The sequence below is a fragment of the Colletotrichum destructivum genome, chromosome 10 (genome assembly GCF_034447905.1).
Source record: "Colletotrichum destructivum chromosome 10, complete sequence".
Lineage (NCBI taxonomy): Eukaryota > Fungi > Ascomycota > Sordariomycetes > Glomerellales > Glomerellaceae > Colletotrichum > Colletotrichum destructivum.
In genome coordinates, this window is record NC_085905.1 from 2,770,799 (window position 1) to 2,790,155 (window position 19,357).

The 19,357-nt window shown below is 56.3% G+C and overlaps 5 protein-coding genes across 5 annotated transcripts; 4 read left to right on the forward strand and 1 right to left on the reverse strand.

Annotated features, from left to right (window-relative positions):
* Positions 1 to 1,077: 1,077 nt before the first annotated feature.
* Positions 1,078 to 2,056, forward strand: CDEST_15131 (Putative UbiA prenyltransferase family; the record flags this gene model as incomplete). Its single annotated transcript, XM_062931287.1, has 2 exons — positions 1,078 to 1,104; positions 1,145 to 2,056. 2 exons carry the CDS (start codon positions 1,078 to 1,080, stop codon positions 2,054 to 2,056), a joined length of 939 nt encoding a protein of 312 aa, XP_062787338.1.
* A 1,359-nt stretch (positions 2,057 to 3,415) lies between these two features.
* On the forward strand, positions 3,416 to 5,826 carry CDEST_15132 (Putative multicopper oxidase, second cupredoxin domain, multicopper oxidase, copper-binding protein; the record flags this gene model as incomplete). The annotated part of the gene is made up of 5 exons (XM_062931288.1): positions 3,416 to 4,093; positions 4,168 to 4,234; positions 4,321 to 5,156; positions 5,270 to 5,326; positions 5,389 to 5,826. 5 exons carry the CDS (start codon positions 3,416 to 3,418, stop codon positions 5,824 to 5,826), a joined length of 2,076 nt encoding a protein of 691 aa, XP_062787339.1.
* Positions 5,827 to 6,929: 1,103 nt separating this feature from the next.
* On the forward strand, positions 6,930 to 8,294 carry CDEST_15133 (Putative 2EXR domain-containing protein; the record flags this gene model as incomplete). Its single annotated transcript, XM_062931289.1, has 1 exon — positions 6,930 to 8,294. The coding sequence occupies one exon, from the start codon at positions 6,930 to 6,932 to the stop codon at positions 8,292 to 8,294; it is 1,365 nt and encodes a 454-aa protein (XP_062787340.1).
* Positions 8,295 to 8,339: 45 nt separating this feature from the next.
* Positions 8,340 to 10,397, reverse strand: CDEST_15134 (Putative clathrin adaptor, mu subunit, Longin-like domain superfamily, AP-2 complex subunit mu). Its single transcript, XM_062931290.1, has 3 exons — positions 9,700 to 10,397; positions 8,614 to 9,583; positions 8,340 to 8,555 (listed from the first exon to the last, which is right to left on the reverse strand). Exons 1-3 carry the CDS (start codon positions 10,034 to 10,036, stop codon positions 8,549 to 8,551), a joined length of 1,314 nt encoding a protein of 437 aa, XP_062787341.1. The 5' UTR covers positions 10,037 to 10,397; the 3' UTR covers positions 8,340 to 8,548.
* Positions 10,398 to 10,725: 328 nt separating this feature from the next.
* CDEST_15135 (Putative Cellulose-binding domain, fungal, glycoside hydrolase, family 6) lies at positions 10,726 to 14,458 on the forward strand. Its single transcript, XM_062931291.1, has 8 exons — positions 10,726 to 12,494; positions 12,571 to 13,002; positions 13,069 to 13,316; positions 13,388 to 13,418; positions 13,478 to 13,612; positions 13,673 to 13,766; positions 13,823 to 13,865; positions 13,938 to 14,458. Exons 1-8 carry the CDS (start codon positions 12,403 to 12,405, stop codon positions 14,315 to 14,317), a joined length of 1,455 nt encoding a protein of 484 aa, XP_062787342.1. The 5' UTR covers positions 10,726 to 12,402; the 3' UTR covers positions 14,318 to 14,458.
* Positions 14,459 to 19,357: the final 4,899 nt, after the last annotated feature.

Genomic DNA, 19,357 nt, shown 5'->3' on the forward strand with positions numbered 1-19,357 from the left:
ACGCGGGCCGGCGAGCAAGACTCATAGAAATGGTGCTTGGTCCAACTTACAATCATTTAGATTCTCTACAGCTTGCTCGTGTCGTTTGCAGGCTCCGCCCTGGAGATGAACCTCAAGCTGCCAGAACCAAGTCGAGGCCTAACGTGTCACGGCGTAATGTGTTCAACGTGGAGCCAGATTTCGACTGGATACGGCGCCAAAGAAACCAATGGGATCCGTCACTGTGCGACCGATGTAACTTAAGCCATGGGTTGAGAGAACGAGAAACTCCGACGACCACAAGGATGTTCCGGAACATAGCATGACTTTTGCCCTGTTCGGCCTTCTTAATCCCATTATCCCTTTCCCCATGCTTCCTAGTGCGTCGTGGTCCGCCGCCTTCCTTGTCAGCCACACCCTCTTTTATGCATCACTGTCTCCATCCGAGGTCTCCATTCGTAAATCTCTTACCTCAGCCAATCATGGCGGCCTACCTCACAGCATGTCACTGCTTGTTTTTGAAGGATCCTAACTAGCGAGCTGAGCACATCCTGTCACCATCCCCCGTGGGGCTTGCTGACGCCTATTCGGGGGACGCTCAACAACCAATCCAGCCACCCTCCATGCGGACTATCAATTTTGCCGAATAGTAGCTCACCAGAGCTTACATGTACTCATTTTCTGTTAGGCTGGAGGACACATCCTGGATATAACGCCCGCAGCTAAGATAAAGAAGAACCTCCCGGGTCTGAGACGAATGAAACGCAGGGAGCGAGCTGTGTTGTGCGAGGCGCAAGCGTGGAAGGATCACCACCAAGTATGGCGGAAACACGTTGGTCCTGCCAGCACCGACCGGTGGCAAGGAAGAGCAAGCTGTTTATAACCCTTTAAATCTCTTGTAGCAGGTCCATGTCCATCTTGGTTTGAGATTTGGTATTTCTTCCATCTCGTTAGGCTGCTCGTTTTACTCTCCTGCAAGAATCGCACAGTACTAGCTGTAGCCAGGCTTGTACCTACTGCATACATCGAGGAGTGCCGAGTTGTAAAAGGTAGACACGATGCATGCAATGCATCACGCGAAAGGAGGACCGATGGAGAATGAAACAAGGGCCAGTTGATCTGCGTGTTGTCTCTTCTCGCTTCCCTGAGATTAACCTTCCAACAGATATCATCGCTCTTGTACCATCTCAAAACAATCTATTTATTCACCAGAAGCGACCTCAAGACGGTCGTTTTACCTCAAGCCTTTTTTGCGACTTCCAGCCTCCTCACCAACGGCTTCCGAAACATAGATGACCTGCCCTCTTTCCCCGCATACAACCTCCTTCAGCGCCTGCTTCACGCCATGATTTGGGTATACGCAAGTCTCCTTCTTTCGAACCTCGCCAACCAGCGCCTGCCAGGTTCGCTCACAGAAGACGCCTTCAACAAGCCCTGGCGTCCCATCTCCTCAGGCCGCATCTCTCCTAATCAAGCTCGGCATGCCATGCTCTACCTCGTGCCAAGTGTTATGCTCTTGGGGGCCGTCAGCGACGCGTTCCGCGAGACTACCAGCTTCATCGCCTTCCTTTGGATGTACAACGACCTTGAAGGCGCGAACATGAGTATCTGGTGGAGGAACCTCCTCAACGGCCTCGGGCTCATGACCCTTTCCGCGGGCGCTACGGCGGTCACGAACGGGCGTGTGGATTACTCGCTTGCCTCTGGGACGGCATTCCATTGGCTTGTCATCACGGGATTGGTGGTCTGCACCACGATACACGCTCAGGACTTACCTGACATCGTCGGAGACAGGGCGACAGGACGGGAGACGATTCCGATTATTTATGGAGACACGGTTGCGAGGGTGAGTCTGGTTATCAGTGTGATGTTCTGGTCCTTTGCTGTACCAGCCTTTTGGGGATTCGGATGGGCTGGATATATGCCCACTGTGGGATTAGGACTGGCTATGAACTTTTTTTCCTTCTGGCGGCAGAATCTGCAAGGTGACGAGGTTGCTTGGAAGCTTTGGTGTTGCTGGTACGCCATCATATACTTGTTGCCTTGTTCGCGGGTCATTTTCGGTGTCATCTATTGACAGAGAGGACAAATCAGGGAACGGCGGTGACAGATATGAAGACATTCGGAAAGGTAGATAACGACAAGCATGTAGACTTACGTAGAGTTAGCCGACCATATGGAAATTGCGGACGGCCGCATTGAGACAGACCTACTTGGAACTGAGCGAGTGCCTTGTAAACAACTGAGTCACGTAACTGTTACATACATTTGGGTCTATGCCGATAAGCTTGGAAGGATGACTTTATCCGTGGTAACGCGAAGACAGTAGACGGATGGTAGACGGACGGCAGACGGACGGCAACCCGCCCGGATCACCTTGGTTCAGAAAAGCAACGCAGCGGCGTGGATACGTCTTAATGAGACATCGGGCCCTAAAGTGTACTGGAAATATCGATAGACACACGAAAAGGACTGATCTATAGCTTGGAAATGCCCACAGCGGAACGTTTGCATCATCGCATTCCTCAGCCGCATCTAGCACGGCAACCACCACGCTCTCTCCCTGCTCCCAACCTGAAGCAACACATTTTCAGATTGGAACAAGCTCGCGGAGCTGAAAACCCCTCCCAGCAAATCACGCGATGCAAGGGTTGGTTGACCGTTCAACCCCTCACCTGCCGCCATGTCTGCCGGCCGTTGTCTTGCCGCAACCGGGAGTGAGCGGAACCTGATGGTCCTAAACCTTGAGCTTTTGTCTTAGACATAGCAGCCTATCAGATAGCCACCAGAAGCTGCACTTCTCGCTGCCGGGCCGTCCCTTGCGCTGGAACTACGGACGGGGTGGAAGCGTCGCGAGGGCACCCGCTTCAACCTTGTAACACGAGGTAATCGCCGAGGGCTCGGAACCCCCCCCTCCCCCCCCACTCCGAGATATCTTTGCGCCTTGGCTAACCAAGAAACAGGAACTGTTCCCTGAATGGTCTTGGCAATACAGAGGAACACTGTTTGAGGATGCAAGTAACCGTGTAAAGGGCCCAACGAACCATGGGTGGCAATGGTGAAAGCCCTACTCATATCCCTTGATCACCGGGACAATATCCCAGGGGGACTGGAAAGATTCCCTCTCCAACGCGTTGTTCCCCAAAGTCTGCTTGCGAATTTGAAGAGCACGCCACACCGTTCCAGTCCAGAATCATCATGAATTTGACTTTGCCCATCCCAAGCCATGTGAGGATAGCAAGATGCCTACCCCGCATACATGATCACATCCCTTGAAGGTGAGGTATCTCAGCTCGCCCTCGGGGCAGCAGATGAATGACACCTTACTCTGCTTTTCCTTAAAAGCTTCGGTTGGGTCGCTAATCGACGCAGCTTCTGATGAGCAGGTTCTTCACCTTCCTCGTAGCTGCAGCGGGTTCTCCGACTGCAAAAAGCCATGTTATCCCTTCGCCATATCTGGGTCATCGTCACCGATGTTGCCCACACCTTATTCGGCTCGTCTTTCTTTGGAGACGCCGCTCAATACCACTTCGGGGGCAGGTTCGGCTTGCTTCACATCGACGCCTTCGCCAAGCATGGACACCCTATCTTCGCTCCTCCCGGCAGCAATATCGACAGGTTTGTCTGCAATTACACTCTCATGACCGGCTTCAAACCATGCGGCACCCCTGAGGACCGGAGCTGCTGGCTCCGCAACTCGGATACGGGAGAAGAGTACAACATCAGCACCGACTATGAGACCAAGATGCCAACGGGTATCACGCGTGTCTACCATCTCAACGTCACAGACGGCTACATCAACGCAAACGGTCTGGATTTCTACGAGGCCAAGCTCTTCAACGACCTCTGGCCCGGCCCGCTCATCGAAGCATGCTGGGGAGACGAGGTCGAGATCCACGTGCACAACCAACTGTCTCATAACGGAACAAGCATCCACTGGCACGGCATCCGGCAGAATCAGACAATGCACATGGACGGCGTCAACGGCATCACCCAATGCCCTGTGGCTCCCCAGACTGAATTTGTCTACAAATGGACCGCCACGCAGTACGGCACCTCGTGGTATCACAGCCATTACTCAGTCCAGTACGCAGATGGGCTACAAGCACCCATAGTACGTCATTCCAAGTCGTGGCCGAGTTTCTCTGGTACAGGGGCAACCGAATACTGATCAAGTTCGACTGGTAGACGATCCACGGACCAACGTCTTTCCCTTATGACGAGGCCATCGAGCCCATCACCGTCACGGACTGGGGTGAGTTGGGAGTCGGAGCCCCCAACCTTATTCCTGTTTGAATCTATTGCCTAAGCATGATGGAGTAACTGACGCGAGGACAATAGCAAACAATAGCGCGTTTGAGAACATTTACCGCAACCCGGACAAGGAGGATATCCTCCTGGGTGGCCTCGGCAACATTGTTCGATTCACGGGCGGCAAGACGGAGAACACCACCGAGATCCCTCGAGGGTACGAGATTTGGTTCGACGACCTGGAGCCGAACCCCGTCACACGGGCCAAACGCTACCTGCTACGCCTCATCAACACGGCCTTCGACACCACCTTCATCTTCTCCATCGACAACCACAACTTCACCGTCGTCGAGGCCGACTTCGTCCCGGTCCAGCCGTTCAACGCGACTTCGATCCTCATCGCCATCGGCCAGAGGTATCACGTCATCGTCGAGGCCACGCCCGTCGTCAACAGCTCGGATCCCTCCGCCAACCCGCTGCCGGCGGACGGCAACTACTGGATCCGCACGTGGGTCGCCGACGGCTGCGGCCTCATCTCCGGCTACATCGGCGACTGGGAGAACTACATGAAGACGGGCATCCTCCGGTACGACAACACGAGCACCGCTGACCCCACCACCGAGGCGTGGCACGTGAGCCTGGAGTGCTCCGACACGGCCTTCAACGACCTCATCGAGCCCGTCGTCCCTTGGAAAGTCGGGGATCCTTCCAATGGAGAGATAGGCGAGCAGTTCAACATCGACAACCTCACGAGCGCGGGGCCGTACGCGACGTCATTCTTCTCGTTCGAGCGCCCGGACAGTAAGGAGGTGACGCCGTTCCAGACTGCGTACGGCAACCCGACGTTCCTGAACCTGGACAACGTCGGAGACGAGTGGCCGTCGGGATGGGTTGTCGTTCCCGAGAACTACACCGAAGAGGACTGGGTAAGCACACTAAGAACTTCCTCCTCCTCGACCGTCCCCTCCATCTTCTTGATCTCTGAAGCCATCTTGACTTTGATCAGGGTTCACTGAGTTTTGTTCTAACGAGGGCACAGGTCTACCTGGTTCTCAACTCCAACAACCAGAATCACCCGACGTTTGGCCCTCACCCGGTAAGACAACAGGCTTATGGCGTCGTGTTAATGCAAAGTAAACCGACTGACACACCATATAGATCCATCTCCACGGCCACGACTTCGCCATCGTCCAGCAGGAGAACGACATGGTCTGGGACCCCAGCGACCCGAACATGTTCAAGCCCAACAAGAAGAACCCGCCGCGCCGCGACGTCGTGCTGCTGCCGCGCAACGGGTTCGCCGTCATTGCCTTCAAGACGGACAACCCTGGCGTGTGGCTCATGCACTGCCACATCGCCAACCACGCGTCGGCGGGCCTGTCCCTGCAGATCATGGAGCGGCAGGCCAAGGCGAACGAAATCTGGCCGCCGGGGAACTCGAGCGCGCTGGCCGCGGCGCACACGGTGTGCGCCAGCTGGAACAGCTGGGCGTACGACTGCAAGAATTACTGGCCCGGCAACCTGGGCAACACGACGAACCCCAACTATCCGTCTTGTGCGGATGCCGTCAACCTCCAGACCGATTCTGGTGTGTAATCGTGGGTTGGGAGGGAGGGAGGAAGGAAGGAAGACATCATTCAGCAGGCGTTTGACGTGAAATGTGTCGGGTCAGGATGACGGAGTGGTCAACGAGGCCCTGATGACGGCAACGAAAGCAACTTAGTGTTCCTGCAGATAGTTTGACTTTGTCGCGTTTTCTGTTTTATTTCCATAGCTAGCTAGGCTTTTTATGAATCGGAGAACGGGATTCTCTTGTTGATGGCAGAGCGGAGAAGCATGACATCTTCGGCCAATATCATGCAATGTCCTCAGTCACGGCCCAGTTGTCGATCAGGCAAAGATTCGAACACCTGATTTCGGGCTGAGGGTTCAAATGGAGAGGTGCACTACAGCCACACAGAACAAAGAAATGATCCGTCCACGGGCGCTCCCGGGTTTTCACACGTCTCAATAAAGGGGCGAGTGGCGGTGATTTAGTGAAGAGGAACCTCAGCTCTCAGCTCCGTCAGTCAGCCTCACCAAGCTCAGTCCTCCGACGCCAAGACAGCCCGATCGCCTATTTCCTTTTATCTCGGTATAACCAGATAACACAACAATCCAAAAAGTTGGATTGTGCATGTAATCTTCTACCCCCCCCCCCCCCCCCCCCCCCTTACCCATGTTCCAAAAGACTCTTGGGTTGGTCAGGTTTTGGCCAGGCCGGCCCATGGACCATGCAACCCCCGTTTACCCGCTGTCGTGGACTCTTGTTGGCAGCTTCACCCAGCCAATGATGATAACGCCGTCGTAATTTGGTGTGGGAGCCGATTGGGATCTGGGGGGCACGGTGCGGCGGAAGGGAGCAAATGAAGGGCGATGGTTTCCTTTGGGACTGGCGGGCGTCGACGCCACTTCTTTGCATGGACCGTAAGCACCAACGGCGGGCAACATGTGTGGCTTGGCCTGCGTGCTGTGAATGGAAGAAGGGGGGTGTGGAAGAGAGTAAGCGCCTGAGCATGTGAGCGAGGCTCTCTAAAAGAGATGGGATTCGCAGTTTCGTTCTTCAGTCGTGGTGAGATATCATGAGACCACACGGCCGAGAAGGAGTATTGCAAGTATGACAGACAAGGAGTAAGCTGGACAGAGAGAGTAGCTTAAGCATGGATGAGATGTGTGAGCTGGCGGCGGATTCCCTCGAATGGGTTTCCGGCTGGTCGGCTTCGCTGCATGTCAAGCACCGGATGGGATCTATATCAACGGCGGTCCTCGGCAAATGCCTCGATCAACTCCCGCGAAACCTGCGGTCCTATGTCGATAACCTCCCGGCATCCAACCAGACTCTTGCTCCGCGGCCACCCGTCAACATGCCCTTCCTCGCCCAGTCTTTCACTAGGTTCTCCGACCTCCCGGCCGAGCTCCGTCTCAAGATCTGGGACGAGGCCGCCGCCGGGCCCTCGATGCACATCTTCGACGTCTGCTTCCCCTCCTGGCGCAGCAGCGGGCGTAGTGAGCGCGCGTTCCAGTCGGTCGACGGGACCATGTCGCGGAGCAATCACGACAGGTGGACAAAGTATCGGGAATGCGTTTTCCTCGACACCATCGAGGCCGGGCCGGCGGAGCTAGCAAGGCAGACCAGCGTCGCGAGACACGTGTACGACCCGTCCGTTTACAGAATGCGCCAGACCATGCGGTTGGTGTGCTCCGAGGCATCGGCAGCTGTGGAGAGGAAGATGAGAGAGCGGGGAGTCAATACCGTCTTCCTCCCAGGCCGGAACGAGAAGATGCAGTACGACAACGATGAGGACGTGCTTTTCCTGCGATTCAGAGACGGCGGGGCGATTACGGATCTCAGCCACGGGGTGATCTTTGGCGAGTTTGAGGCATCCGGGATGAACAGCCTCACCGAGATGCTTGAGGGCCCCTGGAGCGCTGAGATGGCAGAGACGCTGCGCGACGCACGGTGCATCGCCCTAGACGTGGCGGAGACGTGGGTACCGTCGGCAGTCGGCGCGGTTCTCTCTGAAGAGGCGACCTATCTGGCCTGCTGTCTACACCAAGGCCTTCGAGTGTTGTACCTGGTCGACCACTGCCACGGACGCTGCACGCGGTGTAAACGACACGGTACCACGTCCGACCAGCTTCAGACCCGCGGAGTTCTCTATCGGCAGCTTCACAGTCAGGGTACAGACGACGAAAACGACGAAGATGACGGTGCCATGGCCAGGACGCCGGATGTGATACAGGGCGTTGGGAAGACGTTTCGCGAGGTGTTCGACTTTGAGGGTCTCGGGTGGTCTGATGCTCACCCGCACTACGTGTTTGCGCGGGCCATGGACGAGACGATACGACGCCAGCAGGCGGATGCAGACAAGCAGGATTTCCAGGGGGTAAGGGTGCTGCTGGTTGAAGACGAGGTGGTCGGAGGGGTGGATACAACCATGTTGATGGACTGCGGTCTGGGTGGCGGTGCCTCGGAAGGGAATGCCAGAGAAGTCAGGAACATGAGTTTCCGATGGTTGGCCTGACCCGGTGGGTGATTCGAGCTTCCTCGGATGAAAGAGAGGAGGATGATATGGATGGCTGTCTGCCAGTGGTTGGGACTTCTTTGTATTACTACCGTCTCTCCAAACGAGACTTGAATAACAAGGCCACAATAAACATTTGACACAAACGTGCTGAAGCCTACCAGACTTTTTTTTGGTACTGGGAACAAACACCCTTTGACGCCATACTATGCACATATATACACCACACAAGCTCAAAACCACAGGGTACTTTGCTAGAAACTGTCAAGATGTCAGCGCGTGTGCTGCGGTATATGAAAAAAAGGCAGAAAAGGCTTACCGTATCTCATAGGAACCCGCCCTTGTCATGTACCGCACCCACTTGACGCTCGAGTAGTTGCTCTTCTCAAACACCTTGAGGTACCTAACCAACAGGCCCGAACTCGTGAACATGAGCAGGCTGAAGTTGAGGCTCAGGGGCGGGCGGGACCAGGCGCGCTGGTTCGTCATGCTCGTCAGGATGGCCTCGGCGCTCAGGACGAACTCGCTCTGGCCGGTGAAGCGGCCAATCTTCCACACAATGTTGTTCTCGCTGGGCTCGTACTTAGCCTTGCCTTGGGTGCAGCGCTCGGTGATCTTGGCCGTGTTGAGCGGGGTGGGGATGCGGACGACGACGTTTGTGGCGAAGAGCTTGGAGCCGAAGTTGGCCTTGATGCCGATGCTGTACTCGACCTTTGTGCGGCCGACCTCGTTGACGATAGCGTGGACCTTGAAGGGCAGGTTGACGTTCTCGGTGGCGCGGTAGCGCATGAGCTCGAACTCGCCATCGGGCGGCACAAAGGAGATGATGCGGTCGCTGTCGAACTTGCCGAGCTTGACGCACTGGTGGAACTGGCAGTCCTCGAGGGTGACGCTCCCGGCGGCGGCCTTGGTGGCCTTGGTGCCCATCCGGTTGCCGCTCGGCAGGCTCAGGAGGCCGTCGTTGTCGAGGAGCAGGCGGTCGTTGAGGCCGAACTTGCACTCGGGGGTGCCGGACAGGTAGGCGCGCATGACGATCTGGCCGGTGACGTCGGCGCGGAGGACGGCTCCCGTGGCGGACATGAGGAGGTTGACGTCCTCGATAACGTCGACAAAGGCCTCGTTCTTCCTGTACCTAACATCTGCCTTGCGCCACGAGAGCGCGCCCGTGGCCTGCATTGTGATCTTGGCCGAGTCCTCGGCGGCGCGTTCCGACTTGACGCCTTCGGTGGTGATGTACATCTTGAGGGTGTCGGTCTCGGTGTTTTGGGGGTAGCCAAAGTCAATGATTTCTGTGCGCGTGCGCAAAGGTTGCGTGTGTCAGCGGCGCGTTTCCAAGCTTCCTTCGGTCTACTGGCAGGGACCAGGGACCAGGGACGAGGGTGGTAGTGGTGGTTGGTGGTATTACCATCGAGCAGCTCATACACAAGCACAAAGTTGTTCTTGACGGCCTCCTCGTCAAACTTGCCAAAATAGCCCCTCCCCAGGGCAATCAAACGGTACAGAAACTCAAAGACCAGGGCGGCGTTGGCGTTGCTCTTGGTGATGGCGACCAGGTAGATGTTCTCGTGCTTGACATGGCTGAAGGTGGTGCTGCCGAGGGTCAGGATAGGGGAGCGGACCTGGGAGTTGGAGATGACTTGAATGCGAAAGACGTCGGCGAGTCGAGGTCGGCAGTCGTTGCGAAAGGCGCGAAAGATCAGGTTCTCGCCCTTTTGGTTGAAGATGAGGATTCCGGACAGCATTGTGACGACAGAGGGCGGGGTGGACGGTGGCGCGAAAGCGCGAGAGGAGAACCAGAGGGGCGGACTTGCGGTTGCTCAATCGAGTGCGGTGGGGGAGCAACCACGAAGAAGTCGAAGGATGGTGTCGGCAGCTCGGAATAGGGGAGGATGGACGGACGGGTCGGGTCGGTGGGAGTTGTCCGGGGTTGCGGCTGTGGTGGGAGGGTGGTGATGCTCCAAGATGGTCGCAGGCGTGACGACGCGGGGGTGACGGAGGAACGAACTGCGACGCGACGGAGTCTCGGTCAGCCGTCAGGGGAGGAGCGTCGATTCGGTGTGTGGAGGGCGGGCGGTGGACGAGGTGGTGGGCAAGGTGGTGTTGGGTGTATGAGGTGACAGTTCCGGGAACCCGTGGGATATTCTGCCGCGCGAACGGGGAGGGTCCAGGCGGTGAAGGCATTCGGTACGTACCCACGGTAAGGGAAGGTAGCTGCCCGGCCGGGGCTCCGTGCGGGAAGCAAGCTCTCCACTTTTCACGATTACGTGATCCACCTGACGCGAAACGGTCGGCGGAGATAATTACGATGGAAATAAGAGGGATTCGGAGGGAGTGGGGCGGGTCCATTTCACGTGACACACTCTCCGATTTGGGTTATGTCATCAAAGAAGGCCCGGCAGTGCCGTCGGACACTGACAGTTGGTCTCTTCAGTTCTTGTCTCGTTTCCTCAATCATCTCGTCGCCTACTTTGCTATCGTTCATTCAACTGGACGGCTGTCTGTCTCCCTTCATCTTTACCACCCACCCACCAGGAAACATCTCATAATCAACGGTTTCACCCAACTATAGCCTTTGTTTTTGGGAGACAAGAAAGTTCGTCCAGTCCTTGCTGAAAGATATCCTCCCACCAGTGGTCTTTGCAGACTCGCGCTGGATTACCTCAATGACAAAAAGCGCGAAGTACGCGTTGCAATGTGTTGCTGCTCTGACGCCTAGCTTCATTTACTCTTCTTCAACGTCTATCTCGTTCTGGTCATAAGGCTTAAAGCCCACTCATTCGCTTCCAGTGTAGCTTGGCCCATCCACGATGCGGAGACGCGGACAAGACCGTTGCCATGAACCAAGAAACACCCAACCGATCAATGTATCCAGGTTTTGATCCTGTCTCTCTTCCAGCAGCTCTCGTCAATACTAACTAATCACCTCTCATTCCCCAAGCAATCAATGGATTGTGCCTCTAACCCGGACCCTTATCACCTGCACATCGTCACTCATCAAGAGAGACCAATTGAAAGTAGACAGGACCGAGTGGCTCGGCTCACTCGATCTGCTGTCAGCCATATAGTATGTAACGTAGACATATGGACATATGGACAACCACCAAGAGAACCCCAAACTCCTCCAACTCGCTTGCCCCTCGGCCCTCGTGCGGCTCCTCCAGAGTACACGCGCATGTCTCGCTGATGTGTCCGTACCTGAAGCCATGCCGCTTTCGCTTCGGCCTTGGATCCCGTCTGCGGGCCATCTCACACGCCCAACTCCAACTTGTACCGCCGCTCCTCCGTGGACACCGTTTTCACGACGTCTTAATCAAGTAGGATCCCGTCTCTTAGATTAAACATGCCCAGCACGCCACTTTCGAGGCCCGTCCATCTCGGCCCACGAAGCCGCTCTTCCATCTCCAAGCTGTGCCCAGCCGCAACTCGACCGGGGCGATGCCCAGTCCCTTCCGACCCCTCATGGCAACCCTCCGTCGCGTTCCCCACATCCAGCGCGCCCTCATGACCAAAACGCGCTCTTCCGTTCACGGCTAATATGGAGCGTCCGCTTCCGAGATCACTTACACTCCGTTACATCCAACTCGCCTGGCCGGCCGCATACTTTGGTTGGCGGACTTTCCTCCTCGACGCCAACATGTTTGCCTCCACGCTCCCATGCCCAGACGTTGTTTCTAACCTTGGTTCGACATGCCCGTCAGCCACCGCCCCCGTTCCATGGTTCCCTACCCCGTGTTGCTTTGAAAGCTTCGGATGTTGATCCCACAACTCCATACCACCCCGCGGGCAACGACAGCTCCCTCTGCGCTTGTCTCGAAGGAGTAACCAAGGGCATCAGAATGCCGAACATTTGCCCCCCGAACATCGTGGAGCAACGGTGGTCGCTTTGCCCGGCATGAGCCCAGACGTCGACCATCCCGCCGATCCGAAAAGGCCAAGCGGCGACGTCCAAGGAGCCTTGATGTTTGGTCCCAGATGAAAACGATGATAAAAAGGCGCCGGCTCCCTGACTGTTCCACAACCTTTTGGCCCTGGATTCCATGAACAACACACTTCCTGCCTTGCAGTAGTCTTTCAAGCCGTTTCAACAAGGTTCAGAACCGAAGCAATAATGGCTGCCCGCTCGCTTCTTGCCGCTGCCCTCCTGGGCACTGCCGTCTTCGCCGTCCCCATTGAGGAGCGACAGGCCTGCGGATCTGTCTGGTAGGTGTAGCTATACATCACTTACATGTGATGGGCGTGTCCTGAGCATGATGACCCCGTTTCTAACACGATCCAGGTCCCAGTGCGGTGGCCAAAACTGGGCCGGCCCCTTCTGCTGCGTTGCCGGCAGCACTTGTGTCGTCGGCAACCCGTTCTACAGCCAGTGTCTCCCAGGCAGCGCCGCTCCCTCGTCCAGCTCGGCCGTCGCCTCGTCGACGACCGTTCGCTCGAGCTCCACCCCCGTCGTCAGCCCGTCTCGCACCTCGACGACCGGGGGCCCCGGCCCCGTCACGACCACCGCCTCCACCTCCGTCGGCACTGGTCCCAGCACCACTCGCCCTCCCGTCTCCGGCGGTGCCACCTACACCGGCAACCCCTTCGTCGGCGTCGACCTTTGGGCCAACTCCTACTACGCCTCCGAGATCAGCACTCTGGCCATCCCGTCCCTGAGCCCTGCCCTGGCCACGGCCGCCGCCAAGGTCGCCAAGGTGCCGACCTTTATGTGGATGTAAGTTGGTCGTCTGGAAACGTGCTTACACGTTGTCATCCTCTCCTTCTCTGACGCTCCTCTCAGGGATACCCGTGCCAAGGTCCCCTTGGTCGATAGCACTCTGGCCGACATCCGCCGTGCCAACCAGGCTGGTGGCAACTACGCCGGTGAGTTCGTCGTCTACGACCTCCCCGACCGCGACTGCGCCGCCGCCGCCTCCAACGGGGAGTTCGCCATCGCCGACGGCGGTGTTGCCAAGTACAAGGAGTACATCGACGCCATCCGCGCCATGATCATCAAGTACTCCGACATTCGCATCCTCCTCGTCATTGGTGAGAATCCCCCTCCTTCACAAAATCGCACGACCGAGACAGCGGGCCCTCTAACCATGTTTACTTGACAGAGCCCGACTCCCTGGCCAACCTCGTCACCAAGTGAGCCCATTCCTGCGATTACTCATTAGTCTAAACAGACATGCTGACCAGCGCCGTAGCTTGAACGTTCCCAAGTGCGCTGGCGCCCAGGCTGCCTACCTCGAGTGCACCAACTACGCCGTGACCCAGCTCAACCTCCCCAACGTCGCCATGTACCTCGACGCCGGCCACGCAGGATGGCTCGGCTGGACGGCGTAAGCCTTCATAATCAGTCCCTCGCTTGATAACGTTTAGATTCTAACCATCGTTTCCAGAAACCTGGGGCCTTCTGCTCAGATGTATGCCAAGGTCTTCAAGGATGCCGGCCGCCCCAAGTCTCTTCGTGGTCTCGTTACCAACGTGTCCAACGTAAGTTCCCCCTTTAAATTTGCCAAGTCTCGCTCCAGCATACTAACAAAAGGTAGTACAACGCCTGGAGCCTCAGCTCTCCTCCTTCTTACACCCAAGGTACTGATTTCCCCCTCGGCCCCTGAACCCCGTTCTCTGCTCCGTTGGTCCTGTGTATCTGACTGCTTTCAGGCAACTCCAACTTCGACGAGAAGCGCTACATCGAGGCCCTCGCTCCCCTCCTCTCCGCACAGGGCTGGGACGCCCAGTTCATCGTCGATCAGGGCCGCTCCGGCAAGCAGCCGACCGGCCAGGAGGCGTGGGGTGACTGGTGCAACGCCATCGGCACCGGCTTCGGCCCGCGGCCGTCCACCAACACGGGCTCGTCGCTCGTCGACGCCTTCGTCTGGGTCAAGCCCGGCGGCGAGAGCGACGGCACCTCCAACACCTCGGCCGTCCGCTACGACCACAACTGCGGCAAGAACGACGCCCTCAAGCCCGCCCCCGAGGCCGGCACGTGGTTCCAGGCCTACTTTGAGCAGCTGCTCAAGAACGCCAACCCGGCCTTCTAAGGGCGCACTGCGCGTGGGCTGTCAAGAGGTCCATCTCTCTCTGCCGAGATGGCCATGGGCCTAGACCGGAAAGATCCATTACATTCGTGTACATAGTTTGCATATTCTTAGGGACGAAGTGTATATACAACCGTTGTCGTCACATCTATCCTTCATATTCCAGCAAGATTGGTGGTGCAGGTCATCAATAACTGTCGCCGAGCCACAGTTCGGCTACTTGACAGCTGATGGTGCCAAAAAGTTGAAGCTCATGAGTCCGTTTATATTGATTGTGGGCTACCAGCTCACGGACAATCCCACAACAATCCTTTGTCTTTTGAAAACTTTGATGTAAGATGTAAGGATTCCACTGTTCTTCGTCATCTTTCGTCTTCCTTTTTCCCTCAAAAGGGCCTCCCTTACCTTTTCCTGGATTACGGGTGGAGTAAGACTCGAAATGATAGCAACCCTGAGATATAGTCAACTATCTCAAACTCTGCGCGGACGCTTCTTCAACTAGACGTGCTGTTCATGTGAGGTGTTCGATGAGGTCAACTAATACTTTTCTTCGGATCGTGGAAGACCAAATGATCCATTGTCCGCCACTACCAGAACACCGGCAGTAAAGGCTCACCATCCTCAGGTAACGTCTACGCATCCGAACCGCACACCTCGTAGGTCTGCTTGCTAACAGGCCATTGAACGTTGAGATCAAGTGCCAGAAAGTCGACCGACAAGCACCTCCTCTTCAAGACCCAGACACCGAAGAGAGCCGTAGCGGTCACATCCACAAGACAAATGGGCTCCTTGGCAAGATGAGCAAAAAGTTCACAAACTCGGATTTTTTCTCTTGATGAAGCCGCCAAGTGAAGGCAGCCAGGAGCCGCATGACCTTCTTACCGGCCTGTCCTCCGACCGCCGAAGTAATTCGTCCTGAAGCAAGTTGGTCAGAAACCATGACCGAAAACCCAAGACTCGGCTCAAGACCTGGCACCGCGGACCATTGGCCGTACACAACGTGATCTGACCCAAGGGGATCGAGTACGACACCGAATCAAGCTTCTTAGCCAGTGGGCGTAACGGAGTAAACATACGCAAAAGGTGAAGCACTGCACCTTAGCTCCGCCAGCCCATGATTACCATTCAAGCTTCAGCTATAGCTTGCACGGGTGGTGTCACCCCCCGCGTGCATACAACCAAAAGCACGGCAGTTGGTGTCACGGCGCAACCAAGAACCGACCCATGCAGATATGCAAAGCTCGATGGCTCAGCTGCCGATGATCCCTCGGACAGGCAGGCCCGCCGGTCAGCCCGTACGCCCTGGCGGCGGTTGGAACCTTTTTGCCATCACACCCTGCGATCCCAGGTGTCTCTGTGTAGGCGAGAGTGGAAATTTCCAATGATCGGCGACTTTAGAGATCCACGTGTGACCTGACAACAGCTGTCCGTTCATCACGACTCGCCGCTCGCCCAACGCGGCTGCTTCGGCGCGGATGATTCTGTCTGAGTGGGACGACACTAGGTGAAGCCCCTTGCAAAAGGCAGTCGTGGAGGAGGGGAAGGGTGTTGCAGGGGGGGGGGGGGGGGGGGGGGGCATCGCATGCATGCAGGAGCTTGTTTCGAAGAAATGGCAAACTCGAGATCCACCAAGACACGACGCAGCGACGCATGCAAACACGGTCTGGCATACGACGGGGGTCAGTGTGCTTGACGCGATGCTGCGTGATCAAACGAGACATTTACCAAGTGCTTCCTCCTCAGGGCCCAGAAAACCATCTGCGCCCGTCGATTACCGCTGACGTGGCAGTTGGCGAGTTGCTTCTGGAGCGGTAGGTTTGGCAGACGACAGCGAGATAAAGCCAGTGTCCAGTTGCGAATTGTCCCCTATTCAAGGTGCCGAGCACGGGCTCGCTCCTCCCTCTGCCAACCAACCTGGGCGTTCAAGTTTGTCTATTCTCGGGCGGCGGGGGGCCACGTGGAAGAGGTGGGCACAGTCGGACTCGGACCGAGTGCAAGTGGATGGCCGCCGTTTGTCCCATGGTCGATAATCGATGGTGTTCACGTCGGGTTATTGTGTTGGATCTGGGGGCGACAAGTTGCAACCAATGCACGAGTCAAGGCCTCTCTTCTGGTTGGCATCATGATCTGCACCAGTGCCGCTTGCGTTCCAAAACCGGAGCCTAAGAGTAATGAGCACTTCGTGTAAGTAAGTACAGAGTACAGATACAGTAGGCATGAAACCAGACCAAGGCCAAGGAACGGACACGACCGGAAACGAGCATGATGGGGGATCGGCCAAGACATGCCTAATGAGGCCCAATGATGATGGGAAATTTTTGCCAGATCAGGCCGGTCTGTAAATTGCTATGGCCCGTGACGACTACTTCGATGACTCGAGAAGCCCGTCAAGCGTCCAAAAAGACCAAGCGTCTGCGATAACTGCGCTTCAATGCCGGCAAGAAGAAGACTACGGAGATTGGGGCCGGCGAGGTTAGCCGTTAGGCCTCGAAACCAGCCCCCCTCCCTCCTCATAGCAAATGTCCAGAACCCGAATCGTGAGAGGACGGTCAAGAAGCCGAGCTGATTCGATCAAGAGATGGTTCACGACGATAATGCTTAAGACCAAGAGGGTGCTGTAAAGCCTATCCCCGCGACAGGCAAACATCAGCCCAAACAGCGTTTGTGGTTGGTCGTTGAGGGAGGATGGATGCGAACGGGCAAGTCCGTTTTCTTGGGAAATTATCCATTTGGCCACTGGTGGGTGGTGCCAGAGGATGGCTTGCGGGCCGGGGACGGAGTGTGTTTCCCACGTGCGGCGCATGCAGCAGCAAGGTACATCTCTGTAGTATACCAAGTGTAGTGAAGACAGAGGCGCGCGTGTGAGGGGAGGACGAGGGAATGAGGGGGTGGCACTCTTTGGCGTCAATGGTCAGGCCAGATTGGCACTCAAAATGGGCTGAGGAGTCGGGCCTGGCGGTGATGATGGTGTAGGAGGGCGGTTGATACAACGATGCTCATCTGAGACGGGGCCATGTGAGCGTGAGATCTGAGATGAAGTGTGTCATTACCGATCGGGAACGCGCACTTGGAGCACGAGGTTGGGCACGGGAGGGACGAGAGAGTTAAGGATGTGTGAATCGCTGGAGTGTAATTGAGTGGTCATTGGCCTTTGCCAGAAAGTCGATCGATGACAAGTCCTAAGCCACCGAGCCAGCATCGTCATATTTCTGGCCGTTTTCGAACCAAGTGCAACGCGGCAGATAGCAGATGTCTTTGGCCTGTGGCGGCCAAGAGGGTTGACAATGGACTATAACACGAGGCGGACTCAAAGCCGGGGCGAGGTGACAAACAACGACAAGACGATGACAGAAAGGCCACCGACCGGGTGCTTAGCAGTGGCCGAGACACCTGCGCCATCACACACGCGGCGCCGATCCGTACGAAGGAGAAGAAGGTATATCGGCAGAGAGTACGGGTGCCTCCTTGCTGTACTCTTTGGTAGCTATTCGAAGCCAACAATGATGGCTCATCCAGACAGAGAGAGACCCAGTCTGGTTCATCGCAGACAGCGCGCTGCTTGACGCAAGACTGACAAAGGCAAAGAGGTCCCAACTCGGTTGATGCAGGCGACACGTGGAGTTTGGCATCGCATTGCCGAGGTGGGCTCTCGGGCCCCCTTGTTACTATTGGGCTTTGTCCAACCCGAGCATCGTCCACAATGCGAATGGGATGGATGGCTGATTGTGTTCCTGGAGCAGTGGATATCCGACGGGGCCGGCTGAGACTGACTGATTGTTGGACCGTGAAGTGTGGACAGTTGGGCGCGTGGTGATCGGTTCAGGTGGGCGTAGGTAGTGCAGTGGTTCCTCCGGTCGATTTCTTTCAGAGGCCGGTATCCCTGCTTCTCCTCTTTTCAAAACTTGATCATACTGGCCCGAGCGGCGTTCCCCTGTGAGAATGTATCAGCGCTGTGCTGTGCGTACGTGTCCTCGACACGAGAAAGCTACCGCCTGCCGAACGGAGAAAAAGATGGGATGTCGGAGGAAGCGTGTGGCGGTGGGTGAATGGCAGGATTTGATAAAGGAGCCAGTATGCCCAATGGGTGAGTGAGCGGGCGGGAGCGTGGTGGCTGGTTCGTCGTTTGGCAGGCCAAAGTGACTGCATTTCGTCAAGTTTTGTCCGTTGGCGCTGAGTGTTTCTTTGGCCCTGGACAGCATGTCGACGGATGCGGTCGACGGGAGGATCCAATGGGCGTTTTTGTTCGGGATAATTCCGACCAGGGCCAGGGGAAGGAGGGGGGGGTAAATCCGTGTGGATGGGCGTCCGGGAATTGAGGTTTGATAGTTGGATATCCATAGTTGATCCTTGACAAACCTGATACCCGTGGATGAGTGTCATGTCTCTCTTTCCTCTTCCTTCTCCCTGGCCATGTCGCACAAGAGAACAAGGGAAGATATGCCACTAGTCGAGGAGACGAGAAGAAATGCGCCCGACCTCACGGCGCCAGGGTTGGACCGAGAGCAAGAAACATGGGCGGAACTGGAACGTGTTGAGGGTCGCCGGGGAGAAACATGGGATATTTACCGACAGGGAGGATGGCTGCGAGGTTGCGAGGTGCAACATTTTAGGTTGATGAACGTGTGTCAAGAGAGGGAAAAGAACCTGTTTGGGTCTCAGTCTCAGCTCTGACTTGTACTGGTTGGGTTGTGGGTTACGTATGAGTGTGACGGGGAGGGTGTGCCTCATCAATGGTAAGAGTGGCATTAACAGCGACAGCTACGACGAGCTTTAGGGCCTGATACCTGTGTCAGCGGAAGATGCAGCAGTGTCGGATACCCCGTGCCGCTGAACACGACAAAAGCAACGACGATCGTCATCAAGGTATCCGTGCTTGCTCTGTTTGTGATTTTGCCTGCCTGCCCTTTCAGGTTCAGCAGACACTGTTGTTGCCTGTGACGCCTTGTCGTCAAGCATCGAATCGCCTGGGCTTTTTTTATCATCTGGCGACTTTCGTGCTTTCGTGATGGATGATCATGGTGTTTGACTGGCTGGTTGATGATT